General features: G+C 38.0%; 1 protein-coding gene across 1 annotated transcript; it reads right to left on the bottom strand.

Annotated features, from left to right (window-relative positions):
- Nucleotides 1-15,577: 15,577 nt before the first annotated feature.
- Nucleotides 15,578-25,876, bottom strand: LOC144968817 (vacuolar ATPase assembly protein VMA12-like). The gene is made up of 6 exons (XM_078907525.1): nt 25,459-25,876; nt 21,112-21,185; nt 20,351-20,440; nt 20,023-20,056; nt 18,124-18,239; nt 15,578-16,512 (listed from the first exon to the last, which is right to left on the bottom strand). The coding sequence occupies exons 1-6, from the start codon at nt 25,649-25,651 to the stop codon at nt 16,432-16,434; spliced, it is 588 nt and encodes a 195-aa protein (XP_078763651.1). The 5' UTR covers nt 25,652-25,876; the 3' UTR covers nt 15,578-16,431.
- Nucleotides 25,877-27,225: the final 1,349 nt, after the last annotated feature.

Here is a 27,225-nt window from a genome sequence, read left to right as displayed (position 1 = left end):
TCCTACTTCACCTGCGAAGATCCGCCATTTGATTTAAAATACTAAAATCAACAATAGTGTATTGTCTCAGAATAAAAATTGTTATTAAACGCTACTCACCTAGTTAAACTGTATACACGACTATTTCTTTTTTTAAGGAATGACGATTCGGGTTGATATCCCCCAAATTGACATCTGGGTAATTTAAATGTTTCTACTCGAAGAAATAAATAACAATGTGAAATTGAATTTAAGCTTCAATTTAATATACGTAAACAGATAAAATGGACGTTTAGTTTCCCCTTTATCAACAAAACAAGATGAATGAAACACTACAGACGAATGGGATAATGTGGTAGTCGCATTGTTAAGATGAATAAACAAAAACATTGATGGGGAGGAAATAGTATGCTCCTTTGTAAGGAAGCACGAATTAAAATAGAACAATAGTAGTAGCCTAGAAAGAAGAGAGCTAAAGTAGCTCCTCTTTCTAGGGTAGTAGTAGTAGTAGTAGTAGTAGTAGTAGTAGTAGTAGTAGTAGTAGTAGTAGTAGTAGTAGTAGAAGTAGTAGTAGTAGTAGTAGTAGTAGTAGTAGTAGTAGTAGTAGTAGTAGTAGTAGTAGTATAGTAGTAGTAGTAGTGGTAGTAGTAGTAGTAGTAGTAGTAGTAGTAGTAGTAGTAGTAGTAGTAGTAGTAGTAGTAGTAGTTGTTGTTGTTGTTGTTGTGGTAAGCCTCACAGTCCGAATGACGCTTGCTGAGAATTGTGTTATTCAGTCATAGTCGACAAGCATATCTGCTCTCTCCATCCATGTTTTAATCGTTTCCATTGATCACGGTCCTGGGCAAGAGTTTTGAGGTTGTCAAGATCTTGTTATGACTTTTGTACGGAGGGCACTGCAATATTTCTTAGTTCTTCAGGGATTAATTCGGCCTTATCTGAATCCAGAAATGTCTGATATGTAGAGAGATCCTGGTTCAAGGTACTTACTATTGATGTTGGAGGTCTCCCTACATATTTGTTGCCATGAAGGAAATATTCTGTCATTGCGTTTTGGGATATGATGCTATCTTCTCGGTGTAAGATGTGAACAAATAGCCTCCATTGCAGTTCTTTTATTATTGTACTCGGGCGTTGGACCCTGCTTTTTTTTTTCATAGAGATCAGTATTTGTAATTGTCTCTGGGCAGTAGATTCTAGTGTCGCGCTGAGGACCGGACCGAGGACCGGTCCCACGGTCTTTTAGCTGTGAACCGTGGTCCGGTCCCAAAGAGGAAGACCGCCGGCGGTCCTCACTTCTTATCACCTTTCAACGGTCTCGCGCCATACTACTTCCCCAGCGATTCGTTGCCTCGGTCCTTTGCCTATCTTCCACCAATCACCACCCATCCCACTTAATTAATCGCACCCACCCCCCTTTGCCATACACTAAACGACACAGACGACCATAGAGGCAGACGACCACCTCCCTCCACTCCGCAAACCGCCCTTTCGTTTGTGAGATGGGGGGAACAGGAGGCGCACGCCTTGGACGATTCCATTATACGGGGTAAATTTCAAAATTTACTACACCATAATGATCGCAATGACAATGATCTATGATGAAGGCATGACCCCTCTTCTCTAATGGGTTATTGTTTGAAATGTATGTGACTACTAAAGATGTGTGTGTGTGTGTGTGTGTGTGTGTGTGTGTGTGTGTGTGTCGAACCTAGCAAGTTGCAAGTCTGATTTTTTGTTTTCTTTTGTCCATCTCTTGTCGCCACTCCTTTCTATCGCATTGTTGTCATTTAAAATAATACAATAATATTAAAATTTCGTTTGGTGTTTTTACTAATCAAGTAATATGAGTTTCATTAGTTTCTTCCTTCCAAAAAAACAGTTATAACGTCTGTATTTTTAAAAGGTCCAATAGAATATTTGGGGACCCCGATAGCTCAGTTGATAGAGCACTCTCTTTATACGCAAAGGGCCAGAGATCGATCCCGGGTGCAGTCGAGTTTTTTCTGAATCCCTGTCTACTCAGCAGTGAATGGGTAGCTGGGTTTGTTAGATCTGGCGAAAAGTCACCATCGACCCCACTTATTACTTATTACTTATTACCGCATCCACCCCCTCTTATTATAACTTCACGTCTCTCTCTTACTCTTCAATGCTCGCTGCCCTTTCATGTGTGTGTGTGTGGGGGGGGGGGGGGGGGGGGTAGGGGGGGTAGGAGTTGCGTGTGTGTATAAACGCCACGAACAACTCGATCAACGCCTTGGGTGATTCCATTATCTCCGTTAACGGGGATAAATTTCAAATTTTATTCACGCTAAATTATCGAAGTAACAATGAAGTACTGTGAGCAAATAAAGAAGGCATCACCCCTCTTCTCTAATTAGGTTACAATTTGAAATGAGTGTGACTACTCCGTGTGTTTTACTCCTGTAGACCACGGTTTTCATCGTGTAGCGGTCTTTAACGGTTCAAGAATGAACGATCCCATGGTCCCAAAGGTCAAAACGGTCTCTCAGGAATGTTCAATGTCGAAAAGGACCGCCGGTCCTAGGACCGGTCCTTGCGGTTTTCATTTCCCAGGGACCGTAGGACCGTGGTCCTTAAGCTTGCCAATGACCGCCCCGCACTAGTAGATTCCGATTTCGAGACGTATTTGTTTGCGTAGGTATGAATCGAGATTTTCTAAGTTCTTTTTTTGTGAGGCCCCAGGTTTTACAATTATATTTCAATATCGGAATAATCAGTGCTTCGTAAATCTGTATTCGTTTATTCTCACTGATTATGTTATTTCTATTCCATAAATGTTGGAGTTGGTTCAATGCATTGGTGGCCAGCTGCTTTCGTTTTCTGATGTCTTTATTTTCGTTGATCAAATTGCCTAGTTTACATACACTCTTCCATTCATTTAAATTTCTGTTGATTTTTGTATATTCTGTTTTGGATTGATTCAATTTTAGATTCCATGCTTCTAGGGTAATTGATATTATTGGCGTGTATATTTTTGCATGCTGTTCTGATTCCAAGATTAAGTCTGTATCATCTGCGTATATCAATTCACGAGTGATTTTCTTTATTGGTGGTAATTTTGGTCTTAGATCTTTCATGGCCGATTCGAGGAAGCTATGTGCATAGAATTGGATTCAATAGTCTGATGTCACGTCGCCCAGCAACGGCGGCCATCGTGGGTCTAAACAAAGAAAATCGGTATTTTTTATTCTTCATGCAGGCTAGAACTTTTCATATGTCTTGTGATCAGAATGTGTAAAAGTCAAAACATGATCAAATGTATAATGTTTTTTTCCCCCTCTGGATACGCTTTTATGCTCGTCGGAGAACTATTTCATAAGGGCGTCCGCCATTGTTCCGATAGTTTAGAGCCAGTTACTAAGTTACCATGCGTCATTACGAGGGAAGTGACGTTACGACTGTTGAAGCGTATTGGATTAAAGCTGTCTTCTTGAGGGGTTCCAATTGAATTTTATATTGATGTTAATTCACTGCCGGATTCAAATTGTAATGTAGTATTTTATAATAGGTATCTTATGAGCGTCACGTGATATTTGTCCAAGAATGAGCCAAGGATTGATAACAACTTGGTTCTACATATGGTGTCGAAAGCTCATTAGAAATAGAACAATAGGTATTTATAAAAGGTGAGCAATTAATCACGTAAAAAGAGGGGAGGCGGGGAGAAACTGTGTAATGCAGTATAGAAAGTGAAATATAATAACGTGTTGGAAAATAAATACAATGGAATTGGAAATAAATACAAAATATATGGGATGTAGGTATTAGTATAATTATTGGTAGCAGTAGCAGTAGCAGCAGTAGCAGTAGTACATAGTAGTAGTAGTAGTAGTAGTAGTAGTAGTAGTAGTAGTAGTAGTAGTAGTAGTAGTAGTAGTAGTAGTAGTAGGAGTAGTAGTAATAGTAGTAATTATACTGGTATATTTAAGGAAAAGACGACGGATGACCGGGGGAGTCGGGGGCAAGAGATAAAGGTATTATAATATTTAAATGAGGTCCCGTCTCAAGTTTATGCCGTAAGGTGAAATGGTGTTCAGTTTTAGTATCAGTTCTGCCTCTATATATTTCCTATGTTGTTTAGTGGTGTGACAGAACCGAAGGACGGCAATTTGGATGTCGTGCAATCCTCGATGACTGGACCCATTGAAGTGGTGGGCGACAGGTTCTAAAAGTACTTCTGCTGCTGCTACTGCCACTAATGATCATACTAATACCTACATCCCTTATATTTTGTATTTATTTCCAATTCCATTGTATTTTTTTTCAATAGTCTACACGTTATTAAATTTCATTTTCTATACTGCATTACACAGTTCCTCCCCGCCTCCCCTCTTTTCACTTAATTAATTGCACACATTTATTTATAAATATCTATTGTTCTATTTTAATTCGTGCTTCCTTACAAAGGAGCATACATTTCCTCCCCATTGTTTATTCATCTTAACAATTCCCCTACCACATTATCTCATTCGTCTGTAGTGTTTCATTCATCCTGTTTTGTTGATTAAGGGAAAACCCAAAACGTCAATTTTATCTGTTTTCATATTTTAAATTGAAGTTTTCAATTTCACATTGTTATTTATCCGAAATTCACATCATGCGCTGGATCCATTTCAGCCTCAAGATTATCTAAAAGTCAGTCAGTTTAAGGGGAATAAGACGAAATGATGAGACTTGATTGTTACTCTACACTTTTACATTTTTTTCTCTTAATTTTAAGGGGGGGGGGGGGGGGGGGGGGGTATAAAAATCCGCCAATTTGGCGGAAAATCTGCCATCCTGACAACACAGCTCGTTTGGGAGCATAGAACCAAATTAAACCTACGGAACCAAATCTGCTGCCTTGCCTTTGTTGTTTCTGTTTGTTAATAATGTAAAAAAATTCGACATAAAAACTCTGACATGAAAAGAAAAATAACAATCCGCTAGAAATATTAATCAATCTAAATAAAAAAGGTATGATTCTTCCTCTTTTTGTTCAGATTTGGGATCAGATTATTTTGTTAAAAATTGTTTTGGACTCATTTAGACTAGATACCAGATTGCATATATTATACCTACTCGCTACTCGCCGTGCCGAACAGAATCGAAATCGTTGTCAATCTAAAAAACAAAATAATAATAATAAAAAATAAAATAAAAAATTATAATATTAAACAAAAAACAAAACAAAAAAAAAAACCCCAAAACCCCCAACCAAACAAAAAAAAAAACCCAAAAAAAAAAACAACAAACAAACAACAAACAAAAAAAAAAAAAAAAAAAAAAAAAAAAAAAAACAAAAAAAAAACAAAGAACAAACAAATCCGTAGTTTATGTTTAGACTACATTGTTGTAATGGACAATATTTTGAGTCAGTTTTTTGAGATTTACATTACAACAATGAGCCCATAAGGAATTGGGTTATCAGACCTGCAAATAAGTGCACGAGTGGTGAGCACCAGTAGGGATTGAACCAGGGACCATTTGAGATGGACACCCATGAAGATTATACCCAGGCAGGATATAGATAGTATGCGCTTGGCTAAGAAGCTCCGGAAGTATAACGGACCAACACACAAAACTATGTGTAACCATGAACTTTTATAGTCTGGATAATAGTTTAGTGAGAATTATTCATAAACGTGGATGGCAAAATAAAAAGAAAAAAAACAAAAAAAAAAAACAACAACAACAAAGACATGAGTGACGTGATCTTCGTTCTATCTATATTATAACATGGAGAATAAACCCAGAACAACAACAATAATAATAATATATATAATAATAATAATAATAATAATAATAATAATAATAATAATAATAATAATAATAATAATAATAATATAATAATAATAATAATAATAATAATAATAATAATAATAATGTTAATACAAAAAGTAAAGAAAAAAAGCAACACAAACACAGCACGCACATAAATGCACCCCCCCCCCCCATCCTCTTGAGATGTGAACACCAGCGGGGACTAAACCTGGGGTTATTGGACTGCACACATTGGGGAATGAAGTGGCTATAATAAAATTTAGAAATAAGTGGGGAGTAAAGAATATGGATACAAGAGAGGGATGTTCCTACTTTTTGAGATGGTCACCTGTCGGGAGTGAACCCAGGACTAGGGGAAGTGGACAGCAGTTGGCAGTGAACATAGTACCACGGGATATGGACACCAGTGGGGAGTGAACATGGGGCTATAGAATATGGACACCAGTGGGAAGTGAACCCGGGACTATAGGATGTGTATACCAATTAATTGGGAGTGAACCCAGGGCTATGAGAGGTTGACACCGCAAGTGATTAAGTGCGGAACCACAGGATATACGTTAGTGGGGAGTGAACACGGCATCTGGGGAGTAGACTCTTAGGTCATGGTCAGTGCAGTTGGGCCCGTCCTCGCATTCTCTAAGAATGTGCTCCATCGTCTGGTCTGGGAATCCACATGTACACAAGTTAGTCTATGGGAGGTGGACACATGACATGAACCGGAGTCTATGGCCGGTGGAAACAGGCGGGCAGTGAGCCTGGGGATATGTGAGGTGAACTCCAGTGGGGAGTGAACCCAGGGCTATGAAAGGTTGACACACTGGGAAGAGAAAACGGGACCATGGGATATGGACACCAATGGGGAGTGAACCTGAGACTAAGGGAGGTGGACACCAGTGGGCAATGAACCCAAGGCTATGGGAGGTGGAAACCAGTGGGGAGTGAACCTGGGGCTATGAAAGGTGGACACCAGTAGGGAGTGAACCTGGGACTATGAAAGATGGACACCACTGGAGAGTGAACACAGAACACCAGATAATGACACCAGTGGGGAGTGAACCCGGGACAATGGGAGATGCAAATAAGTGGGGAGTGAACCCGTGGCTTTGAGATGTGGACACCACTGGAGAGTGAAGACTGGTCCACCGGATATGGACACCAGTAGGGAGTGGATCCGGGACTATAGGAGATGGACACATGACACCAATGGGGTTGAATATTAATTCAGAAAAGTGAGTGGAGCAAGCACTTATGTTGATAATAACAGAAAATGAAGTGAGTACAAAGTGCCAGAAGATAATAGAGAATAACATTTTGTGGCAATGAGGGCTCGAACCAGCGACATTACTGATACGACAACTCCGCCTGGCCACGAGAGGGAGGCTATGCAATCGGCGCCATCCATCACTCCAATGGGCTATGAACCTGGGTCTATGATCAGTGGAAACCGGTGGGTAGTGAACCCGGAGCTATGGGAGATGAACTCCATTGGGGATTGAACCAGAGGCTACGAGAGCTGGACACCACTGGGGAGTGAACACGGGACCATGGGATATAGACACCAGTGGGGAGTGAATGCAGGATCACAGGATATGGACTCTACCGGGGAGTGAACTCGGGGCTAGATGAGGTAGACACCAGTGGGGAGTGAACTCGGGGTTAGATGAGGTAGACACCAGTGGGGAGTGAACCCGGGGCTATGAGAGGTGGACATACTGGGGAGTGAGCATGGGACTATGGGATATGGACTCGAGTGGGGAATGAACCTGGAACTATGGGATGTGGACACCACTGGGAAGTGAATATTGGACCATGACGATGGACTTCGGTTGATAGTCAACCTAGTGCAATGGGAGGTGGGTGTTAGTTGGCAATGAATCTAGGACTAAGGGAGGTGAGGCATAAGTAGAGAGAATGCAATCTTGTTACAATCAAGAATTGTTACAAATTGTAAATGACAGATGGGAGGCAATAATTGGAAGACTATTTCAGGCTTTTCAAATTCGACTCCGGTGGAATGAGTACATGACAGATGCTAGCATAATAAGAACACAGAACAGGCTACTTAGAAAAGTGACTCCACGATTCGTGGATAGCTCATACGGTAGAGTCACGCTCTCACCGGCCAGGCGGAGTTGTTGTACCAATAAGGTCGCGGGTTCAAACCCCACCACCGCCGCGAAAAAAATTTATTCTCTATTGTCTTCTGGCACTTTTCTACTCACTTCATCTCTTGTTACCAACATAAGTATAAGTGCCTGCTCCACTCACTTTTCTGAATTAAACAGGCTACTTGTACTGTATGATTAATTAAAATCTGGTTCGATATGTCTTGGTGGGGGAGGGGTAAATGATGCAATATTATGAAGCACATTCTGCATGGTGAAACCAAGGGAATGCTCTGTATAATTATGTATTTATTTTATTCATCTCCTATCATTTAAGTATTTTTTTTCTTCATCACACAGTTCTCTACAATTAAAAGTTTTAAACGTAGGAAGATACTAATTGATTATTAAAATATTATTATCATCATCGTCATTATTATTATAATTATTATTTCATATTATTTAAGCGACAGTCTGTTAACAATGAAAACATACAAAGACGTGCAATGAGACTTTTGCCTGACATTTGACAATTTGCCTTCATTAAAATATCGTAGAATAAGAGGTGGTCTTATTCATATAATATGTAGACTTTTATGGGCCTACATATATAATTGACAGTCGACCATGGACATCATTGTAGTCTAACAGTTGAAAGTCAATATCACGTGATATTCATCATGACAAAAGTAAGTTAAATTGTGAAAAAGAACGAAATATTATTTATACCGGATGTGTTGCTAATTTCCTCTTTGGAAATCTTTTGCGTTGAAAGTATGAAGGCGGGTATCTCACATGCTATCATGTACTAGAGAGCGTAATGTTACCAGCACAAAAAAGCCGAATTAGTCACCATCCTTACAACGCGCGCTTCTAGTCAAGAGACTAGAACGCGTTCATGAAGTTACATGCACCGCTTAGGCTTAAGTCTAGCAAGTCATTTACTAGACTAGTAAATAACTAAATCTAGTTCTCGTTCATGAAAACGGCATAAACAAAGGATCAAATATGAAGGATGCACCCCCCCCCCTCCAGTAATTGTCCTTGAAGTTTGTAAGGGTTTAACAGCACTTGCGACACATTCAGGTAATACCAGCGCCAGTAAAAAGAAGAAAATGGAATAGTCAAGATATTCTAGATTTACGATCAAAGCACCAAAGAAAAAGTAAGACAAAGGGAAATTGGTTCAAATAGGGAGCAGATGTACATACCAAGAGCATACCATCAATGTACTTGGTTTGAGATCACCTAAAAGTCTCATCCAATACATAACTAACAATACATAACAGAGAGATGATTAAATTTTCAAGGAAAAAAAAACATCTCCCAAAACTATACATTTGACTGTTTCCCTCCCAGGACTGGGACAAAACAAAGTAATCCAATTCCAATTGTTTTTGTTTTTAAGCGTTTTACGGTACTTGCAACATATTTAGGTTATATCAGTGCCAGTAAACAGTTGTCGTAAACAGGAAGAAAATGGGGTAGTCGAAAGTTCTAGAATTACAATTAAAGCACCCAAGAGAGAGTAAGACAAAAGGGGAATTGGGAGCAAATAGGGATCAGATGTAGATTCCAAGAGCATACCAACTATGTACATAGTCTGATATCACCTATAAGTCTCACCCAGACACAAGCACACGATCCAACAAAGAGGAATACACTCAAATGCTTACATTTCATTATACATTAAAAATATAAAATATAATAATACATAACAGAGAGATGATTTACAAGGAAAAAAATATCGTCTCCCAAAACAATAACTGTGCATTTGACTGTTTCGCCCAGTAATCGTCCTTAACAGAGATTATTTACAAGGAACAAACTATCATCCAGAGGTGAGAATGACTGGTTACAAAAAAGGGGGGAATTTTTCAGTGCATGGATCAAGACCCAACCAAGCAACGATAACCTATAAATTTGAATTTCATTAAAATTTACTGAGATGCAAACAAAAAATATGTCTCGCAGCAATTTCTGACACCCTAGGAGGAATTTCAAAAGCTGAAAGTGTAACTACAACATATTGTTGGTGTAGTAATGGTGGTGGAATGGATGATGATGTGTTGGTGATGGTAGGGATGATGAATGTGGTAGTGGTTGTAGTAGTAGTGGTGGCAAGGATGATGATGTGGTGGTGGTTGTAGTTGTAGGGATGATGGATGTGGTAGTGGTGTAGGAGTGGTGGTAGGAATGATGATGTGGTAGTGGTTTAGTCAGTGTGGTAGGGATGATGATGTGGTGGTGGTTGCAGTAGTAATGGTAAGGATGATGATGTGGTGGTGTTTGTAGTAGTAGTAGTAGTGGTGGTAGGGATGATGATGTGATGGTAGTTGTAGTGATGATGATGTGGTGGTGGTTGTAGAAGTTGTGGTATGTAGTAGTAGTAGTGGTGATAGGAATAATGATGTGGTGGGAGGGATGATGATGTAGTGGTGGTTGTAGGGATGTTGATGTAGTGGTTGTGGTGAGTCTTTTTTATTCATTAAAAAAAGAAAAATTGAAAAAGGCGGAATTGTGATGTTGATGGGCGGAGATAACCCACCATTTAGGCGGAAATCTGCCTTCAGGAGAAAGATTTTCAGCCGTGACCATCGAAAAAAAAATAAAAAAAGGGTTGAGTGCATCCCTCTCAGCTCAGGATCTCCACCAGAACCAGGGGAAACCTGAGGAATCCCAATCCAGTACAAAGAAGAGCAACCGGGAAAGGGAAATCAATGGGGATAGAAGAAATAGCAATGGTGACCTCTCCGCCCACAATATGAGGCCAGACGAATGCACCCAAGAATAAATATATATAATAAGAACATATAGACAAATTACTACAGCTATAAGGCTTTCTTTATTCATTGGTACAAAAATTACAACAATAAATGGTATTATTATATTCTGTCATCTGCATTTTTTGCCAAATTAGGACCTAAAATTTGCCAAAATTTACCAAGAAATTTGCCAAAAAGACCAAAATTTGCCAAAAAATTTGCCGAGGAGAACTAAGCGTTTCAGTAAAAATTAACACGCGATACAGAAAAAAAAATATATATAAAAGACAATTTATTACATTTAAGGAGGCTTGCATTGTTACAAAGATTTTAAAGGATCATTATCCGTAGAGAGTAGCTTCCCTTGGTTTGGGCCCAGGCAAAGCTGCAACATTTCTCAAGTTTCGCACTTTTTTTTTCGTTATTTTGTTTTCGCTTCTTTTTTTTTCCCAAAATTTGCCACGCGATTTGCCAATTTTCCAAAATTTTGCCACGATTTGCCAATTTTGGGAAATTTGCCAAATTTTGCGGATTGCCCTGATATTTGCGGCCGCAAAAAATGCAGATGACAGATATATATTGATTGGAGTATATCAGGTAGATAACGATAATACATAATATACATAATTATAAAATTCAATCGCCACATGGCAATATGGAATCAAATTTCTATTTCAAAATGATACACTGACAGTTAGTACTGCTAGACATTTTATTTTTACATTACTTAATACAGTGCTGGCCCCCCGGAAATATGCAAAATAATATCCCAAATTATGCGGGGGAAATTGCAAATTATGCGGTGAAAAAAGGCAAATTATGCAAGGGAAATTACAAATTATGCAAAACAAGAAAAAAAGTAATAAATAGCTGTCTTAAATTTTTCCATTGCCTTTATTTACATTTAACCAATTCAAAATTAAAGAACTACAACGTAAATTCAAAACTTAATTTTTTGTTGTAGCACAGACAAGCTAGATGTCGCAGAGACGTTGTGCTAAGACTGCTGCGCCTGTCTGACAATATCAGATTGTAAACAGAAAAACTGCGCTCAGCATCAGCGCTGTTGATCGTGGTGTATATGTACCACTTGGCACCAGCAGCCAAAGCTGGCACTTCATCAGAAATGGGACTGCCAAAAATGTGGCGCGTCAACAGAAGAGGTGATGGAGTTCTTCACCGCGAGGGGCCCAAGCTGCCGGGTGTACCTCTTGATCTCCTCCTCGGGTACAGTTTTCAGCTTTGTGAGGCTCTCAAGTTGATCCCAAGGTGGAGACAGGAGCAGCTTAGCAGGGTAGATCTCAAGAAGACAAATCAAATCGTACACTTGGAATCAGGGTTGCCAGATTAATTTCAGGCATTCTGCCAACTGGATTTTGAAAATCTGCCAAATACCACAAAAATCTGCCAAACCGTACTATTTATAGTACCCCCTTTGAAAACGCATCAGTTCTGTTAAACAAAAAATTCTCAAGGCCGATGTCATAATTTTTTTTTCATTTCCCAAGTTTAAAAAAATCACTAATACATAAAAATTGCCATGGAAAACGTGTAGTAGACTTATACATTCATCCCTAGGCCTCGGAAAATAAAATCTGCCAAACTGCCAAACCGATTTTTCTCTGCCAGACGACTTCAAATTCTGCCAAAAAAAAGGACATTTGGCAGAAAATCTGCCAAATTGGCAACCCTGTTTGGAATTGGAATAGCCTCCCTTTAAAATTAAAAGGAAGTCAGTGTCACGTATTTGGGAACATCGTCGGACTTTTTCGGTTTCATTTTTCTTCATACAATGGTCATAAAGTCACGCTAAAAACCATATTTTGCATAATTATGCGGTAAAGGTGAATTATGCGGCCGCATTGCGGTAAGTGGCAAATTATGCGGCCGCACTACGACCGCATCGGTCGCGTTTTCCTGGGGGGCCAGACAGTGGAACCTCAGTTTTATCCTAATGGTGTGACCAGCCTAAAATCTGTTATAATCGAGTCCTGTTATAGCCGAATTTCTATGGAAACAAGCCAAATGGCTTAAATCACTATTTTTTACTATGTGTGTGTGTGTGTTACGACAATATTTATATGCAAAAAATCTACGTCTTTTTCAATCTATGTATCTATGTATGTAACGCCTAAGGAATTTCTCACAAACCAGCTAGAATCTCTACCAGTATCTGAATGGTTAACATTTTTATCAGTCTCGTAAACAGTTTATCACAATCAGGATCGTTTTAAACAAGTCCACTTTCTTTTTAATCGATCGATAACCAAAATCAGATGGCTATTCATGGACTCCATTTTGCGGCTTCCAAGCCTTGACTTCCACTATGACTCAATGATCTCACACTAAAATAGTGCTGCTGTAAACAGGATAGCTCTTGCAAAAGCAGCATTCAATGTTCACAAACCTTGATATGGCTATGCCCACCAAAATGAAAATACTGTAGTGCTATATTTTATTATATGGACATGAGTCATGAACCATCAACACAGCACTGCAAAGGAAAATAGAAGTAGAAGCAGTGGAGATGTGGTTCTTGAGACATATATGATGAGAATATCCTGGACAGAAAGAAAATCAAACAAAAGGCACTAGAGGAGGCAGGAAACAAAAGAGCTCTTTTTGCCAGAATAAGAAGACAAGAAAGGTTCTTTGGCCATGTAATGAGGAGAGAGGGGATAGAGAAGCTGGTGACTATAGGAATGATAGATGGAAATCGAGAAGCAGGAAGACGGGGGATGAAACTGGAATGTTTGTTTTTAAAAAAATGTTTTTAAGGGTTTTACGGCGCTTGCAACACATTAAGGTCAGATAAGCGCCAGTAAAAATGAAGAAAATGGGATAGTAAAAAGTTCTAGAATTACAATTAAAGCACAAAAGAAAAGATGAGACCAAGGGGAATTGGTTCAAATAGGGAACAGATGTAGATTCCAAGAGCACACCGTCAAAGTACTTAGTTTGAGATCACCTAAAAGTCTCATCCAGACACAAGCACAGGTCCGAACTAAGAGGAACACACTCAAATGTTTACAAATCACATTATATAATATGTAAACTAAACATAATACAATGCATAACAGAGAGATGATTTACAAGGAAAAAAATATCATCTCCCAAAACTATAACTATACATTCGACTGTTTCCCTCCCAGCCAAAGACTCCGGCCAAGGTCAGGACAAAGCCAAGCAATCTCACTCCAAGTCCAAGACATAGACAGAAAGCAATTGGAAAACAGATAAAGGGGGATAGAAGACATAGCAAGTACCTCCCCGCCCCAGGAAATTGGAACTGGACACAAGGAATAAGTAATGTGGAGACCATCATGGCAATGAACGATAGAAATAGAGAGGGTTGGAAAGGCATGATCGCACATGCTTGGAAGCAAGGCACCAGATGATGATAGCGCAGTTGGCAAGTGGTCCATCGTTAAAAGAGTCACAATCCATGAGAAGCGGGTTCAAGTCCCGCTTAGTGCTGACTATTTTTTGATGGATTCGTTTTTGATCTTCTAACCCTATCGTGAGAATGAGTTTGTTTTTATTTAATCTTGTTTTTAAATAGATTTTGTAATTGATAAAGTTGATTGACATATCAGCCCTCTTATATGAGATGAATGTGACGACGAAGACGACGGTCATATGATCGTTACCCTAACTTTTAAAAAGGCGGTCAATTTAGATACTATTGAACCCTGATGTATGAGTTAAGAGACCAAATGTAGTTCTTGACCGTGCTAATTAAATTGGATTCGGTCATATATAGGAGATTAATGGCCGCTGGTTAATAAATAAAAAATATCAATTCTGTTAATTTTGTGTACGAAAGTGAATCCAGCAAAGTGGGTCAGGTGGTCTAGTATATTAATGAAATATCAAATATAACATTTTAAAAATTTAATCTATCCCAACATACACTGCACCTTGGTTACAACAAGGTCGACGGGACCGGAGGTAAATGTCAGTTATTACCATGGTTTAGTTAAATCCCAGGTATCATTTCTGACAAGGGATATAACCTCGTGCATACTTAAGTTTGGTAAAGATAAATATGGATACCCCCCCCCCCCCCTGAAAACATTGCCCGTAAGCACCACAACACATGTAAGTGTAAGATTGATCCTCAACACCTTTTTGACTGGGCTAAAGGGTTGAGTTTAATGAGCCATCTCCTCCTTACTCTCCCCCCCCCCCCTCAACAGCTGCTGTTGCCAAGACCCTCACTGATTTTACCAAACAAATTACAACTAGCATCTGCGTTTGTTGCCACAAAAAAATGACAAAAGTTGCCATTTATTGTCGACCTCTGGTTCACTCCCCACTAGAGTCCACATCTCACAAGCCTGCTTGGTTAAATTACAGGGCTCTTTCTGCAGGGTATGGCCAATCCATCGCCACTTTCTGCGTCTGACCTGGACATCCATTTGTTCTTGATCTAAGGTCAGCATTTGGCACTTTGTCAAGCCATTTCAACCTGAGTATTTGTCGAAGACAGCGATTGAAAAAAGTTTGTATCTTGGCTGATAGAAGATTGTTCACCAAATCTCTGACCCATAGAGCAGGACTGCTTTAACATTATAGCCCTGGGTTTACTCTCCACTTTTTACATCTCTTAGTCCCTGGTTCACTTCACACTTGTCAACATTCCGTATTCTCGAGTTCATTACCCAGTACTGTTCACATCCTCGGGTCTCTTGATTTCTTCTAATTATCCTTGGTATGACGTGCATCGGTTGTCCATCTTAGATGGTCCCTGGTTCAAACCTCACTGGTGCCTATCAGTCCCCGGGTCAATCTGTACAGCCACTTTGATATGTTGTCGTGAAACAACACAAGGGCCACACCTCTTTATCCTATGATCAGAAAATGATCAAGCAGTACAGCAGTTGGAAAAAGCATGGCGATTATAGAGCGCTTTTCGATACAAACATCACTGTGAATATATTTCTTCTTTTTTCTCTTTTTGGTTTTGTTTTTTGTTGAAAAATGCGAAAAATTGCGGCACGACAAACGCAGATGCTAGTTAAATTAATATTGGTCAACATAACTGCCTACTGCCTATATCGCAGGCCCATACATCCTTCTTTTATTTAGATAGACTGATCCTCTTCCATAGGGGATTTCTAAGAAGGAGAATAAGAAGAAGAAGGACACGCCCCATAATTGTTATATTTTGTCTATAATTGATGAGCAAGCCAATATAATGTATTCAATCATTGTGGGACAGAGGTGGAGGAATTACAAGATTAGGAGTTCATGATATGGACACATAGAACTAGATTTCATACAGTACTCGCTGGATTCTAGCACACATCTCAAAAGAAGCCAAAAAGTGTGCTGAAAACCAATGCTCATGGCAGATAACTGACTCATTCATTGAGTAGATCTAATGCAGCCAACCAGCCTAAGCGTGCTGGAATTTGGAATGACATAATCCAGCGAGTACTGTACTAACTTGTTTCAAAATGAGTAGATAGGACCAGAATGAAGAATTTCCAGATTGAGAAGCAGAAATAGCTGAAGGGAAAAAGATCAGATCCTATCTCTTCAATCTGGATTATAGAATAACGACAGAAGATGGCAAAAAGAAAATTGGACTGACTACATCAACAACAACCCAAAAAAATAAACCAAAACAAAACAACAATAAAACAAAAAAAAACTGGGCAAATTTGGTAGGATCCTTCCTCGATAAATTTCTAGGTCTGCATGGCAAAGGGAGGTATGAATGCAGTTTGTGCACTTTGTATCCTAGATGTCCATGTAATGATCATACAGCTATAGAATCATCATCAATCTCATATAGGCGTGTATTTCACCATGAAATAGAGGTCCACAAAGAATATCACTGTGCCAACTGTCAAGCCTGCAAGCATTTGCTGTGGAAAAAGCATAAATAGAAATATCATATCAGGGTGTAGTACAATATCATGTCTCGCTTCCTTTTTATGTGGGACGGTAGTTGGTAATCTGTGACAAAATTGAAATATGATGATAATCATAGCTGTAGTGGTAAATGTAACTCAATAAATTCACTGAAAGGGTAGCAATTACAGCTGTAGATTATTGGTACGAAATATGTCAGTGATAAGTGATATACACTCCAGCACGGTTTCCTCAAACTACTTTGAATGTCCCGAATTTTGTCCTTATTATTCCTTGTTATTATTTCATGCCTTCCTCGAACACGGTTTCCTTGAACTAATTTCACCCAGCCAACGTAAAAAAATATCAATTAAAGTCTTAAAAAAAAAAAATTGATTGGTGATTTCGGCCACTGATGATTAACTGTGACATTGACAGTCACATATGTGTGTATCAATCTACACTGTAGGTGTGAGTATACAATATGATACACCTGCAGACACACACTGCAACTCACAGACTCCATTGCTGTTTCGCATAACCGACACCTCTCTGCTTATTCATATCACTTCGCCATTCGTTCCAATTTCGACGTCACAGGCCATGGTTTGATAATGGTTGGCACGACAGTAAATATTGTGATACAGCACCTCCCCCCCCTACCCTTTGTAACATGACGTGTATATACATGTTGTTATCTCGCTTAACATATCAACAAAGTAAATACATAATAAAGTCCTGGTTATTCATCCTCAAGCGGAGTTTAAGATTTTTTTTTTTTTGTTATGGCTCCTTTCATGGTCTGACACCACCCTATCTAAATGAGCTTGTATCTCATTATACACCTCGTAGATCACGAAGATCTAATAGTATGCTTCTTCTGACAGAGCACTCTCTTTGTTTCACAACAAATCCTTCAGAGACTGCGCTCAGGTTGTGGAATTCCCTTTCTTATAATACTAAGAATAGTGAAAATTTAGAAACCTTTAAAAAGAAATTGAAAACTGAATTATTTAGAAGAGCATTTTTTGACAATGAATATGCTTTATGTTTTAATTTAGGGCAGTAATGTGTATGAAAAGAGTTTGCATATGTGGATGCGGAGAAGTTTCCGTATGTGGATGAACGGGTGTATGTGTGTAAGTGTAAATGTTAGTTTATATAGTTTGAGTGATTGTAAAGCGCCACAGAGCACTTGTCAGTGGATTAATGGACGCTATATAAGTATTTTATATTATTATTATTTGTTTTTGGGTATATTCCAAGGGAAAAGCTGGAATAACCCAGGTGTCAGCCGCAGCTCATCTCCGCAAATTGAGTTAGTTAATTGTTTCAAGCCATATAACGCAGTGAATATTCAAACTAGGTATATTTCGGATACGAAGCTGAAACCCTACACTGTTACACTCCCCCACCACCATCAAGTCGTTCTTGGCAAGGCACAGTTTCTTCGAACATTTTTGCATGTCCCGAGGAGTTCGAGGAAACCATGCTGGATTGTATAGACAAATCCGACAGGGCTTGGTGCTGAAAGGTTGCATTTTACTGATATCTATCGATAATGGTAGTGGTAGTCAGTGAGTTAAGGTCTTGGTTTGTTTCTGTTCACTTTGAAAAGTACGTACCATAGGAAAAGTTTTGCCATATGTATATTCTATAATTTTATAGCCAAAGGCAAAGCCAGCAACCACAGTGATGAGAAAGTTGATGACAGATGTCAGCTGACGATTCATGGACTTGACTGCACCGATAGAATATGAAAAAAAAAAAAAAACATAAAATAATTGATAAGTTCCAGCATGATAAAAAAAAAACTAAAAAATATAAAATATTATCAAAGTGGCTATTCTTCAGTACTGACCAACAGGCACTAGCACCTGCTCATCAGTGTACTGTCAAATGTCTGATTGGATGAAAAAGAGAGAACCAAACAAATCATAGGAAAATGTAATAATTTTCTGGATTAAAAAATAACACCAATAAAAACATATATATTATGTCAACGTGTAAAACAAGCCAAATTAGCGGTTTGTTAAATTGTTAAAATATTAATCTCAATTTTTTAATCTCAGGAAAAATGCCACATTTGTCAGGATTTTGTTTTACAAAGGTCCACACTGACAATCCAATATTCGCTACATCCAGGTTGCACAATGAATGATCAATGCACATGCTCACATTGGTTCACAGTGTTTTGATAAGAATTTATCTTATTCACATGTTAACTAATCTGGCTAAAAGACAATTATTCAGTGCTGATGGTGAGAAAAAAATAAAAATGGAGAAGCAAGTTAAAGTTAAAGGATTGCCTTAATGCTGAAAATATAACTGTCAAACGCTGAGGTGTGCTGCAAAAAAAAAAAAAAAAAAAAAAAAAGTTGTGCCCTCCTCTTTATTTCCGATCGGTGATTTTATTGACATGACTAGACGTGAGGAATCGTGATGACCCAAAAATTTGTGCATGTATGCAGCACTTCTTTTTTTGCATGCAGACACTCATGCGTAAAAAACACCCAGTTTATCTATTTTCAAATTGGTTGTTTGAAATTTGTGTACTTCTCCAAATCTGCAGCACACAAATCTAGAAAAAACTTTCGCTTTGTGCTTGAGCAAGTCAGGTTTCAAGTGGTAGTATGCTCCGTGTTGTTTTCTTGATCTGTTTATAGGATGCACTCCAAATCTTCGACAACACTGTACTCTTTGTCTTCTCCACAACCACTACACAAAAGGTTTCTTACGCATGCTCAGCGCCATTTTTTTACACAGTCGGACTGAGTCACGCTGAGCTTTGGAATCACCACTACCGACCTAGCTGCTTGTCCATTTCACAGTGCACTTCAGTTGTGGATTGCAGTTTATTTTCAGCCTTGAGCCTAATTTTTTTCTATTACTACATTACCCCCACTTTTAGAGCAAGAGAGATGATAAACTATCATTAGAGAGTTGGAAAAAATTGCTGCCCTACATGCCAGCGGGCATAGTGGGCAGAAAGAAAGTAAGTAGAGAGTGGGGGAAACTGGACTTGTTTGTTCTACGACACATTAACTCCCTCACTGCCAGTACATTGGTTGGGAAAAATTTATATTTAAAAGGAGGAAATTCCTCCTCTTGACTAAAAAATTGCAGATTTATGCAGACCCGCATAAAAACTATCAGCACTGATTATCCTGTATATTGCATGATAAATGGAGCAAGGTATAATTGTTGGGAACAAATTCATTAATGAACTAATAGTATTGTACTTTCAATGAGTCATGTTATGTTTACCTAGAAAACAGATAAAACTTTAAAACAAACAATGAAATAAATAAATAAATAAAATTATGCATGAAAGTGGGAATAGGTATGGTGAAATCATAGAGTCGTGTCCTTTGTACGTTACTAAACTTTTATTTCTAATCTTACCTTTTAACTTTAATTAACACTACCTAGGAAAGCATAATTTGTCAAAATTGATGTGGACTTTTAAGTTCCCTCACAAATTACAGTTTATGCAACTTATCACACATAGATGGTGCACTCACCTTCACTTTGAAAGGAAAATTTTTCATTCTTTCTCTGAAAAGAGTAAAACAAAATTCATATGAATAGCACATCATGAACAATTTTCTTTCTTCTTAGGACAGCAGGAAAAGAAATAATTTATTTATAATTCTTTCATTAATTTACATTTGTTATGCATCTTTCTCATACCTTACTGCAAGAGATAGCACAATATTAATAAGTAAATTATTTACAATCTACTATGTTGAGCTATACATGTGTAAAATTGCATTTTTAACAGTTTAACATTTAACTGGTTATGACTCTGCTCTTGGCCATATGAAGTAATATGATAATTAAGATTCATACATTAGGATCCACATTCTGTGTCATCCGACGATATTCTTTGTTCTCCGCTTCAATTTTCAAACGTTGTACTCTTGCTTCAAGTTCAGGATCCTGAACAAAAGAAGAAAAATATAAAAAATATGATAACAATGAAAAGTTACAGTGCAACCCAGTTATAATGACAGCAGCTTATAACAACATGTGTCGAAGTCCTACATTTCTTCTTATATATTATTAGTAATGAAATGTCAAACATAAGAACATAAAATTTACATATCCCGCACTGCTCGTTATTTCTTCATAAAATTGGATCACTTAGTTAAACTGCTGGAACTCAGCAAGTAACTGACACCAGCATCTGCATGCTGTAAAAGTGATCACAATCAATGGCAGCAGCTGCTTTGAATGGTCTCGTCACACACTACAATATATTATGACAGTGCCACGTTCGTGTACAATCTCAAACTCACCAAGGAGTCCCGTTACAATGCTCAACCAGATGCTAAATGGAAAAAAAATTCCAATCCATGCAGTACAAATTGTCTATTAGATGTTCTTCTTGAACGTACTCGACTAACACACCTGCCTTTAACCTGGCATGTATTCTCACCTGAATTGATTGGGATAATGAATGCAGACCGGTCTTAACCAAGAGTGCAGTAATACTGATGGTATGACTCAAGCCTCATAGGTGCCAGGTTATACTTAAATTGAATTCTGCAAGTCAACAGGTAAATTGTGTTTACTGATCTAACACTCAAACAAACAAAAAATTCACATACCCTTGGAGGAAGTACAACAGGTTTGTTTAAGAGATCTGCACCCTCCACCAATTCATGAAGATAAACATTTTTACCTGTAGAAAAAAGAGGTACAGTGGAACCTCCCGATAACGACATGCCACGGGACCGAGTTTTTATGTCATTATCCGGAGGTGTCGTTATTTAGAGGTTTCCAAGATGGCGGACAAAGTGGGTGTGGTAAGGCCCGTGGGACCAGTTTTTATTAATATTGACAAAACAAACAAAACATTGTAGTGTATTCCTTTTAGAGGGTTCTTGTGCGTGTGTCTGGGTGAGACTTTTAGGTGATCTGAACTGAGTACACTGATAGTGTGCTCCTAGAATCTACATCTGTTCCCCATTTAGACCATTCCCCTTTTTCTTATGTCATTTCAATTGTAAATCTAGAATGTTTTTTACTCTCCAATTTTCTTCCTTTTTACTGGCGCTTATATGACATAGATGTGTCACAAGCGCTGTAAAACCCTTTAAAACAAACAAAAACAGGTAATTCGGACGCTGTGAGTTAGATAAAATTCTTCATCCTCTTCCTCCTCCTCCCACAAAAACACTACTACTCCTACTACTACTACTACTACTATCACCACATAATATCACATTTTCCAAGATTTTTTGTTTACTTGCTTACACTTACATTTATACCTTGGTTATTATTAATGCATATCCGCCAAGATTCGTCAAAAAAATCTGCGTTCTCATTGGTTTCAAAAGCTGCGTTCTCATTGGTTCAAGCAGGAATCATTTCTATAAACTTTGAGTACTCATACTAGGTATTTTTAGTATCAGATATCTAAGAATACTGCCGAAAATTGCCAAAATGATGTCGTTATTCGGAGGTTTTATCAAAAAGTGCGTTGTTATTTGGACGTTTTTTTTACTGATCTTAAATAGAAAAAAAATCGGGACCACGGGTCAATGTCGTTATCAGAAGGTTGTCGCTATTCGGAGGTGTCGTAATTGGGAGGTTCCACTGTAACTATCATCAATTCTTCCAATGAATTCTTTATCATTATGTAATATGTATGCTTTAGTAAACACTTTCCTTTTTTAAAAGAAAATCAAGAATCATTATTATTATTATTATTATTATTATTATTATTATCATTATTATTACCCTAACGCCGCTTGCTATTCCAAAAGGAGGGGGATAGTAATGAGTTGATAGTTGTAGAAGATGTGTCGTTTAACAAACTATTTACCTCTCTTTTCAGGTTTCATTTTCCCTCTAATCTGTCATCTGCATTTTTTGCCAAATTGGGACCTAAAATTTACAAAAAACCCCCCCAAAATTTGCCCAAAAAATTTGCCGAGGAGAACTGAGCGTTTCAGTAAAAATTAACACGCGATACAGAAAAAAAAATATATAAAAGACAATGTATTACATTTAAGGAGGCTACATTTATTAATTTACACAATGTTATGCGATTTATGCGCCCAAACTTTCAGACAATCACACACACACACACACAGTCAGACTTATCAAAGGCCTAGTTTTCTTTTACTACTCAAAAAAAGAGGCATCGATAAACTTATTGTAGTAAAGGAAAACTAGTCCTTTGATGTTGTTTTCTGTGAGTCTACGCCTTCTGGAAGACAAGACAAGATTGTAAAGAGAAAAACTTTGCTCAGTATCAGATGATAAGCATGTTGAGAAGGCATACCGGGATGCCAATGCAGCGAGAGCTGGAACATAATCTGCCACAGACTTCCAAAATAGGGTCAGATCTATAATTCCAGTATCAGACTCTCTCACAACACTGGGCCCCAGTTTCTCAATATACCTCGTGAACTCATGCTGAGGAATATCACAAAAATTGGGAATTGCAGTGTATGCAGATACATTGCGAGGCATGAGAGCAATATTCTTTGGACTGAAAATCCTAATGTGCTTCAAAAACTCCAAGCTGGGTTGGCCCTCAACAGACATGTATTTCTCAAGTTTCACACTTTTTTTTTCGTTATTTTGTTTTCACTTCTTTTTTTCCCCAAAAATTTGCCACGCGACATGCAGACCATTTTCAAGCCGGAAGAAAAACATATTGTGGTGACTTTCGTTGCTTACTGTTCAAATCTGGAAAAACTATGACAGTTTAGAGATGAGAGCAATTAAAAATTTGCAAGGAACAGAAATCAAGATAATTACACTGGTAAAATGAGGTTAAATTTGACTCAGTCACAGTTGACTCTCTGATAATTAAAACCATAAATACTTATAACAGATTCACTCTTGACTCTGAGTAGGCACTTAAATGATGGGCTAAATCTGTGTCACAGTAGTGCTCACATTCACCTGCGTGATCACTAGTTATCCTATGTGAGCTGCAGGCTAAAACCATGGGTTTATTTACAGAATTTGATAAATCAAACACCAAAATAGAGGGCAGTGAACTGCAAATAGTAGATAATGTTCGTTTTCGTTATTTGCAGTACTACTGCAAATAGTGGATATCGCTCATTTCTGTTATTTGCAGTAGTATTGCAAATGCTCTGTTCGGGTTAGTTCTGTATTGGCAGTAGTAGCCTACAACAAATGTTTTGTTATTTTGCACTTGGAGCTTTATTGTATTGAGGGCTAAGCGCAAAATATAAATAAACCACATTATTATTATTATTACTATTAATAAATTATCATTATTATCATTATTATTATTATTATTATTATTTTACGTTTCATTGACGATGATGATGTGTCTGTTGTGTAGTGATAGTGATGTAGTGGTTGTAGTGGTGGTGTTGATGATGTGGTTGTAGTGATCATGACGATAAGGATTATGATGATGACGTAATGGTGTTGGTGGTTGCTGTAGTTTTTATAACAATGTGGAGGTAGCTGTGGCAGCGGTGGTAATGATAATGATACAATGGTAGTGGTTTCAATAATAGTGGTAGTTCATTGATGGTGGTGGTTGTTATACCGTTCACCCCGCTTAATCGCACATTGTTTAATCGCACACTCCACTTAAACTTAAACACATTCCCGAAAAACGGACAATTTTTTCTATATAATCGCTCTGCTTAATCGCACACCTTCTCCGCTTAATCGCTACATCTTGATTTGAGAAAAATATCTTAAAAAATACAATTAAAAAGGTAATGAAAATCTGTTTCACATTGAACAAGTTCGGCTTGTTAATACCGTCAACGCAAATCCACTATCCCTGGCCCCGACTAGATGAGACGTGCAATGCTTGTTAACTGACATCAAAAGATTACCTGACACGACGTGCTAATTGACTCAGAACTCATCTGCATCACAAGGTGTGAAATGTGATTGCAGTCCTCCCAATGCCGTGTGTTTGTTTACATTGTCTGACCATTCGATTGCATGTCCACATTGATAACTCAAAAGTCGACTGAATTGGCATAAACTTATGACAAGGCTTTCTCCCCATTAGAAAGCTGGCTCTTGAGATGGAAAGGTCGACAGAATGTCGGGCTTGAAAATAAACATGATGAAAAACACTATGCTGATGTCTCTTCTGCTAGCCAATGGAGTGATGAAGTCTTGGAACAACTTCTTCAGCAGTACGACTCTAATGACATTTGCAATTCAGACGAGATGGGGCTTTACTACAATCAACGCTTCACGATTACTATTCTTACAACCAATCAAGTCACACTTTGTTGTCGATGAAACATGAATAAAAAGAGGAATTTTTAAAGAAAAAAGTCCCCCAAACACAACCCCCCCAAAAAAATTTAATTAAAAAAAAAAAAAAAAGTAATGCCTATTCTAATCAGTCTAATGTCTTGAATATGACGGTCCCAAGCCCGTAGAAATCTTGGAGGGGAAGGTCCTCCATGAATGGTACATGAAAGCTGGTGCTTAGATGCTAGTTTTAGCTTCTCCGCTTAATCGCACACTAACATAATTAAGCTATCTTTCCATTACTATATCCTCTAAATGAATTTAGAGGAAAACGGGAGGGTGGTTTTTAAGACCTATACAAAGACATCTAGTATAGGTGTCTTTGGATCTGTATTAAAAAAATAATAACTCTGCTTCCATTTAACTTAGATACACAATTCAAACGGTTTTATCAATGCAATGGGATGGTCAATGGTATACTGCATATCAATATCATCGTTAACTAGATTTTATGCAGTCATTTGAAAACTGAATTTTAATCAAATGTTTTCATCAATGGGATGATAGACTGAACTGCATCTAAGTAACCGAGATTGTGTACTGTCATTTGAAAACTAAATTTTCATTTTTAATTTTAAGTACCTACGACGACTGAGACTGAGACTGAGGCTGAGGCATTTTGACAGATTGACACTTGAACTTGAAAAGCTAGTTGACCTGAGGAATTGGATGCTTACCGTTTCTTTTCAAATGTCTGTAAACATTTCTTGTTAATTCTACTGGAATAGCATCGCCAGTAACAGTTTGTTCTAAAACCACTTTGCATCTCTTTTTTAAATCTCCGTCGATATTCTCAAGGTACTTTACGTTTTCCAAAGTCTTCTTAATCTTGGGTGTAATGATCAGCTCGGGAATAGAAACTTCGGCCATTTTAATCTATGTCTCTACTGCATGTTGAAATTTTAAAAGATGCTGTATGTAGCTATAAATTATTAAATCAAAGTTTAAGTATAACTGATAAGCAATCATCTAAACTTAGACTTCTCGACTTCACGTCCTGTTCAGTTAGTGACAGTCACAGTCATCTTACTAAATTTCTATTTTCACTTTCGTTTTCAATATTGTTCGACAACTCCCTGGATTTGGTATCGAAAGAAACCTAACTGCTCGCATGCTTTTTAGGGTGCCAAGTGAAATCTAATTTAGAGCCAACCCTGCTTATACTTTTGGTAAATTCAATTTGGGTCAATCGAAAATTGTACAGTTGTAGGGTAGGTACAGTTATCTGCAATCCTCCTTTCGACTGTCGATCCAAAGATTAAATCATTATGAAAAGAGTAGCTTACCTAATGAAGTGCCAGAAAACAAAAGAGAATAAAACCTTTTTGCTGTGAGCTGGCACGACACATCGCGAGAGAAACGCTCTTCAGTTGACGCCATCCAGCGCTCCAAACATAATTTTTCTTGGCGAACTACCGATAATGGGCTAAATGAATATTAATTAATAAATCTGTTAATAAAAAGAAAAAAAAATAAATAAATGAATAAGAACACTTATATAGAACACTTCTATGGATTAACCATGCTCGATGCGCTTCACAGTGTTTCATTTATTCCTCCCAGGAGGCCCTATGAAACCAAATTTTCATTTCATAAGTACCGGTCGCCTGTCAGGCGTTCTTTTTTTTTTTTATTTAGAAACACTCTTACAATATCCATCACTGTCTGAAGTTATGCACATTGAGAAATTAGGGATCAGGCACTGGTATAAGCTATAAGATATAGATCTGAAAAAAATGTGTATGAGACAGTACCAAAGCATGAAGGAAAAATACAAATGAAAAAAATAATTAAAAAGAAAAGAAAAAAACATCCCCAAAAATCAGTCTTCCTCGACTGGGGATCGAACCTCAGACCTTCTGATTTGTCTGGTTTTAGATTCGATCCCCAACCTAGGAAGACTGATTTTTTGGGATTTTTTGGGTTTTTTCTTGTATTTTGCTTCTTTTTTTTTTTGCTTTGTCTGGCATTGTTTCATACACAGTTTTTCAGATATATACTCGCTTTCACATGAGTCCAATGAGTAATATGTGTAAAGTGCCTTGCCCATGGAAACAACGTCGGGACCAGAATTTCCCACAATTTTTGTCACCCATTTGGCCACGCTTAACATTGCTTGACTTTTATGACAAAACGAGACACAGTACCGCTGAGCCACCTGCCCACACAAGAGAGAAGATTAGAAAAGTGCCAGAAGACTCTAGAGAATAATAACTTTTTGTGGTGATGAAAGTTGAACCCGAGACCCGATGGACAAGGCACATTTTTCTTGGCCGCGCGCGAATGAGAAGCTCTACAATCGACGCTATCCACCACTTCGAGAGAATGAAAAAGACTAACTGTAGTTTCAAGCTTCCCTCTCGCAAATTCTTGAGGTTATACTTTTTATTATTATTTTTCTTCAAAGCTATCATATTTCAACCCACTGTTCAAAACATTAATTA

This window comes from Berghia stephanieae, chromosome 3, assembly GCF_034508935.2.
Source record: "Berghia stephanieae isolate SIO BIC M18660-M18661 chromosome 3, UCSD_Bste_1.3, whole genome shotgun sequence".
Lineage (NCBI taxonomy): Eukaryota > Metazoa > Mollusca > Gastropoda > Nudibranchia > Aeolidiidae > Berghia > Berghia stephanieae.
The sequence above is the reverse complement of the archived record's forward strand: the minus strand, read 5'-3'. Positions and strand labels throughout refer to the sequence as shown.

Bases quoted from the DNA above. Each gene is read 5' to 3' on its own strand.
- LOC144968817 (XM_078907525.1), bottom strand. From the start codon at position 25,651: ATGGCCGAAGTTTCTATTCCCGAGCTGATCATTACACCCAAGATTAAG. The intron at 20,057-20,350 runs GTATGAATCTTA...TACTCTTTTCAG, and splicing joins CACAGAATGTGGATCCTAAT to AGAAAGAATGAAAAATTTTC. The intron at 18,240-20,022 runs GTGAGTGCACCA...CTATCGGTGCAG, and splicing joins ATTTTCCTTTCAAAGTGAAG to TCAAGTCCATGAATCGTCAG.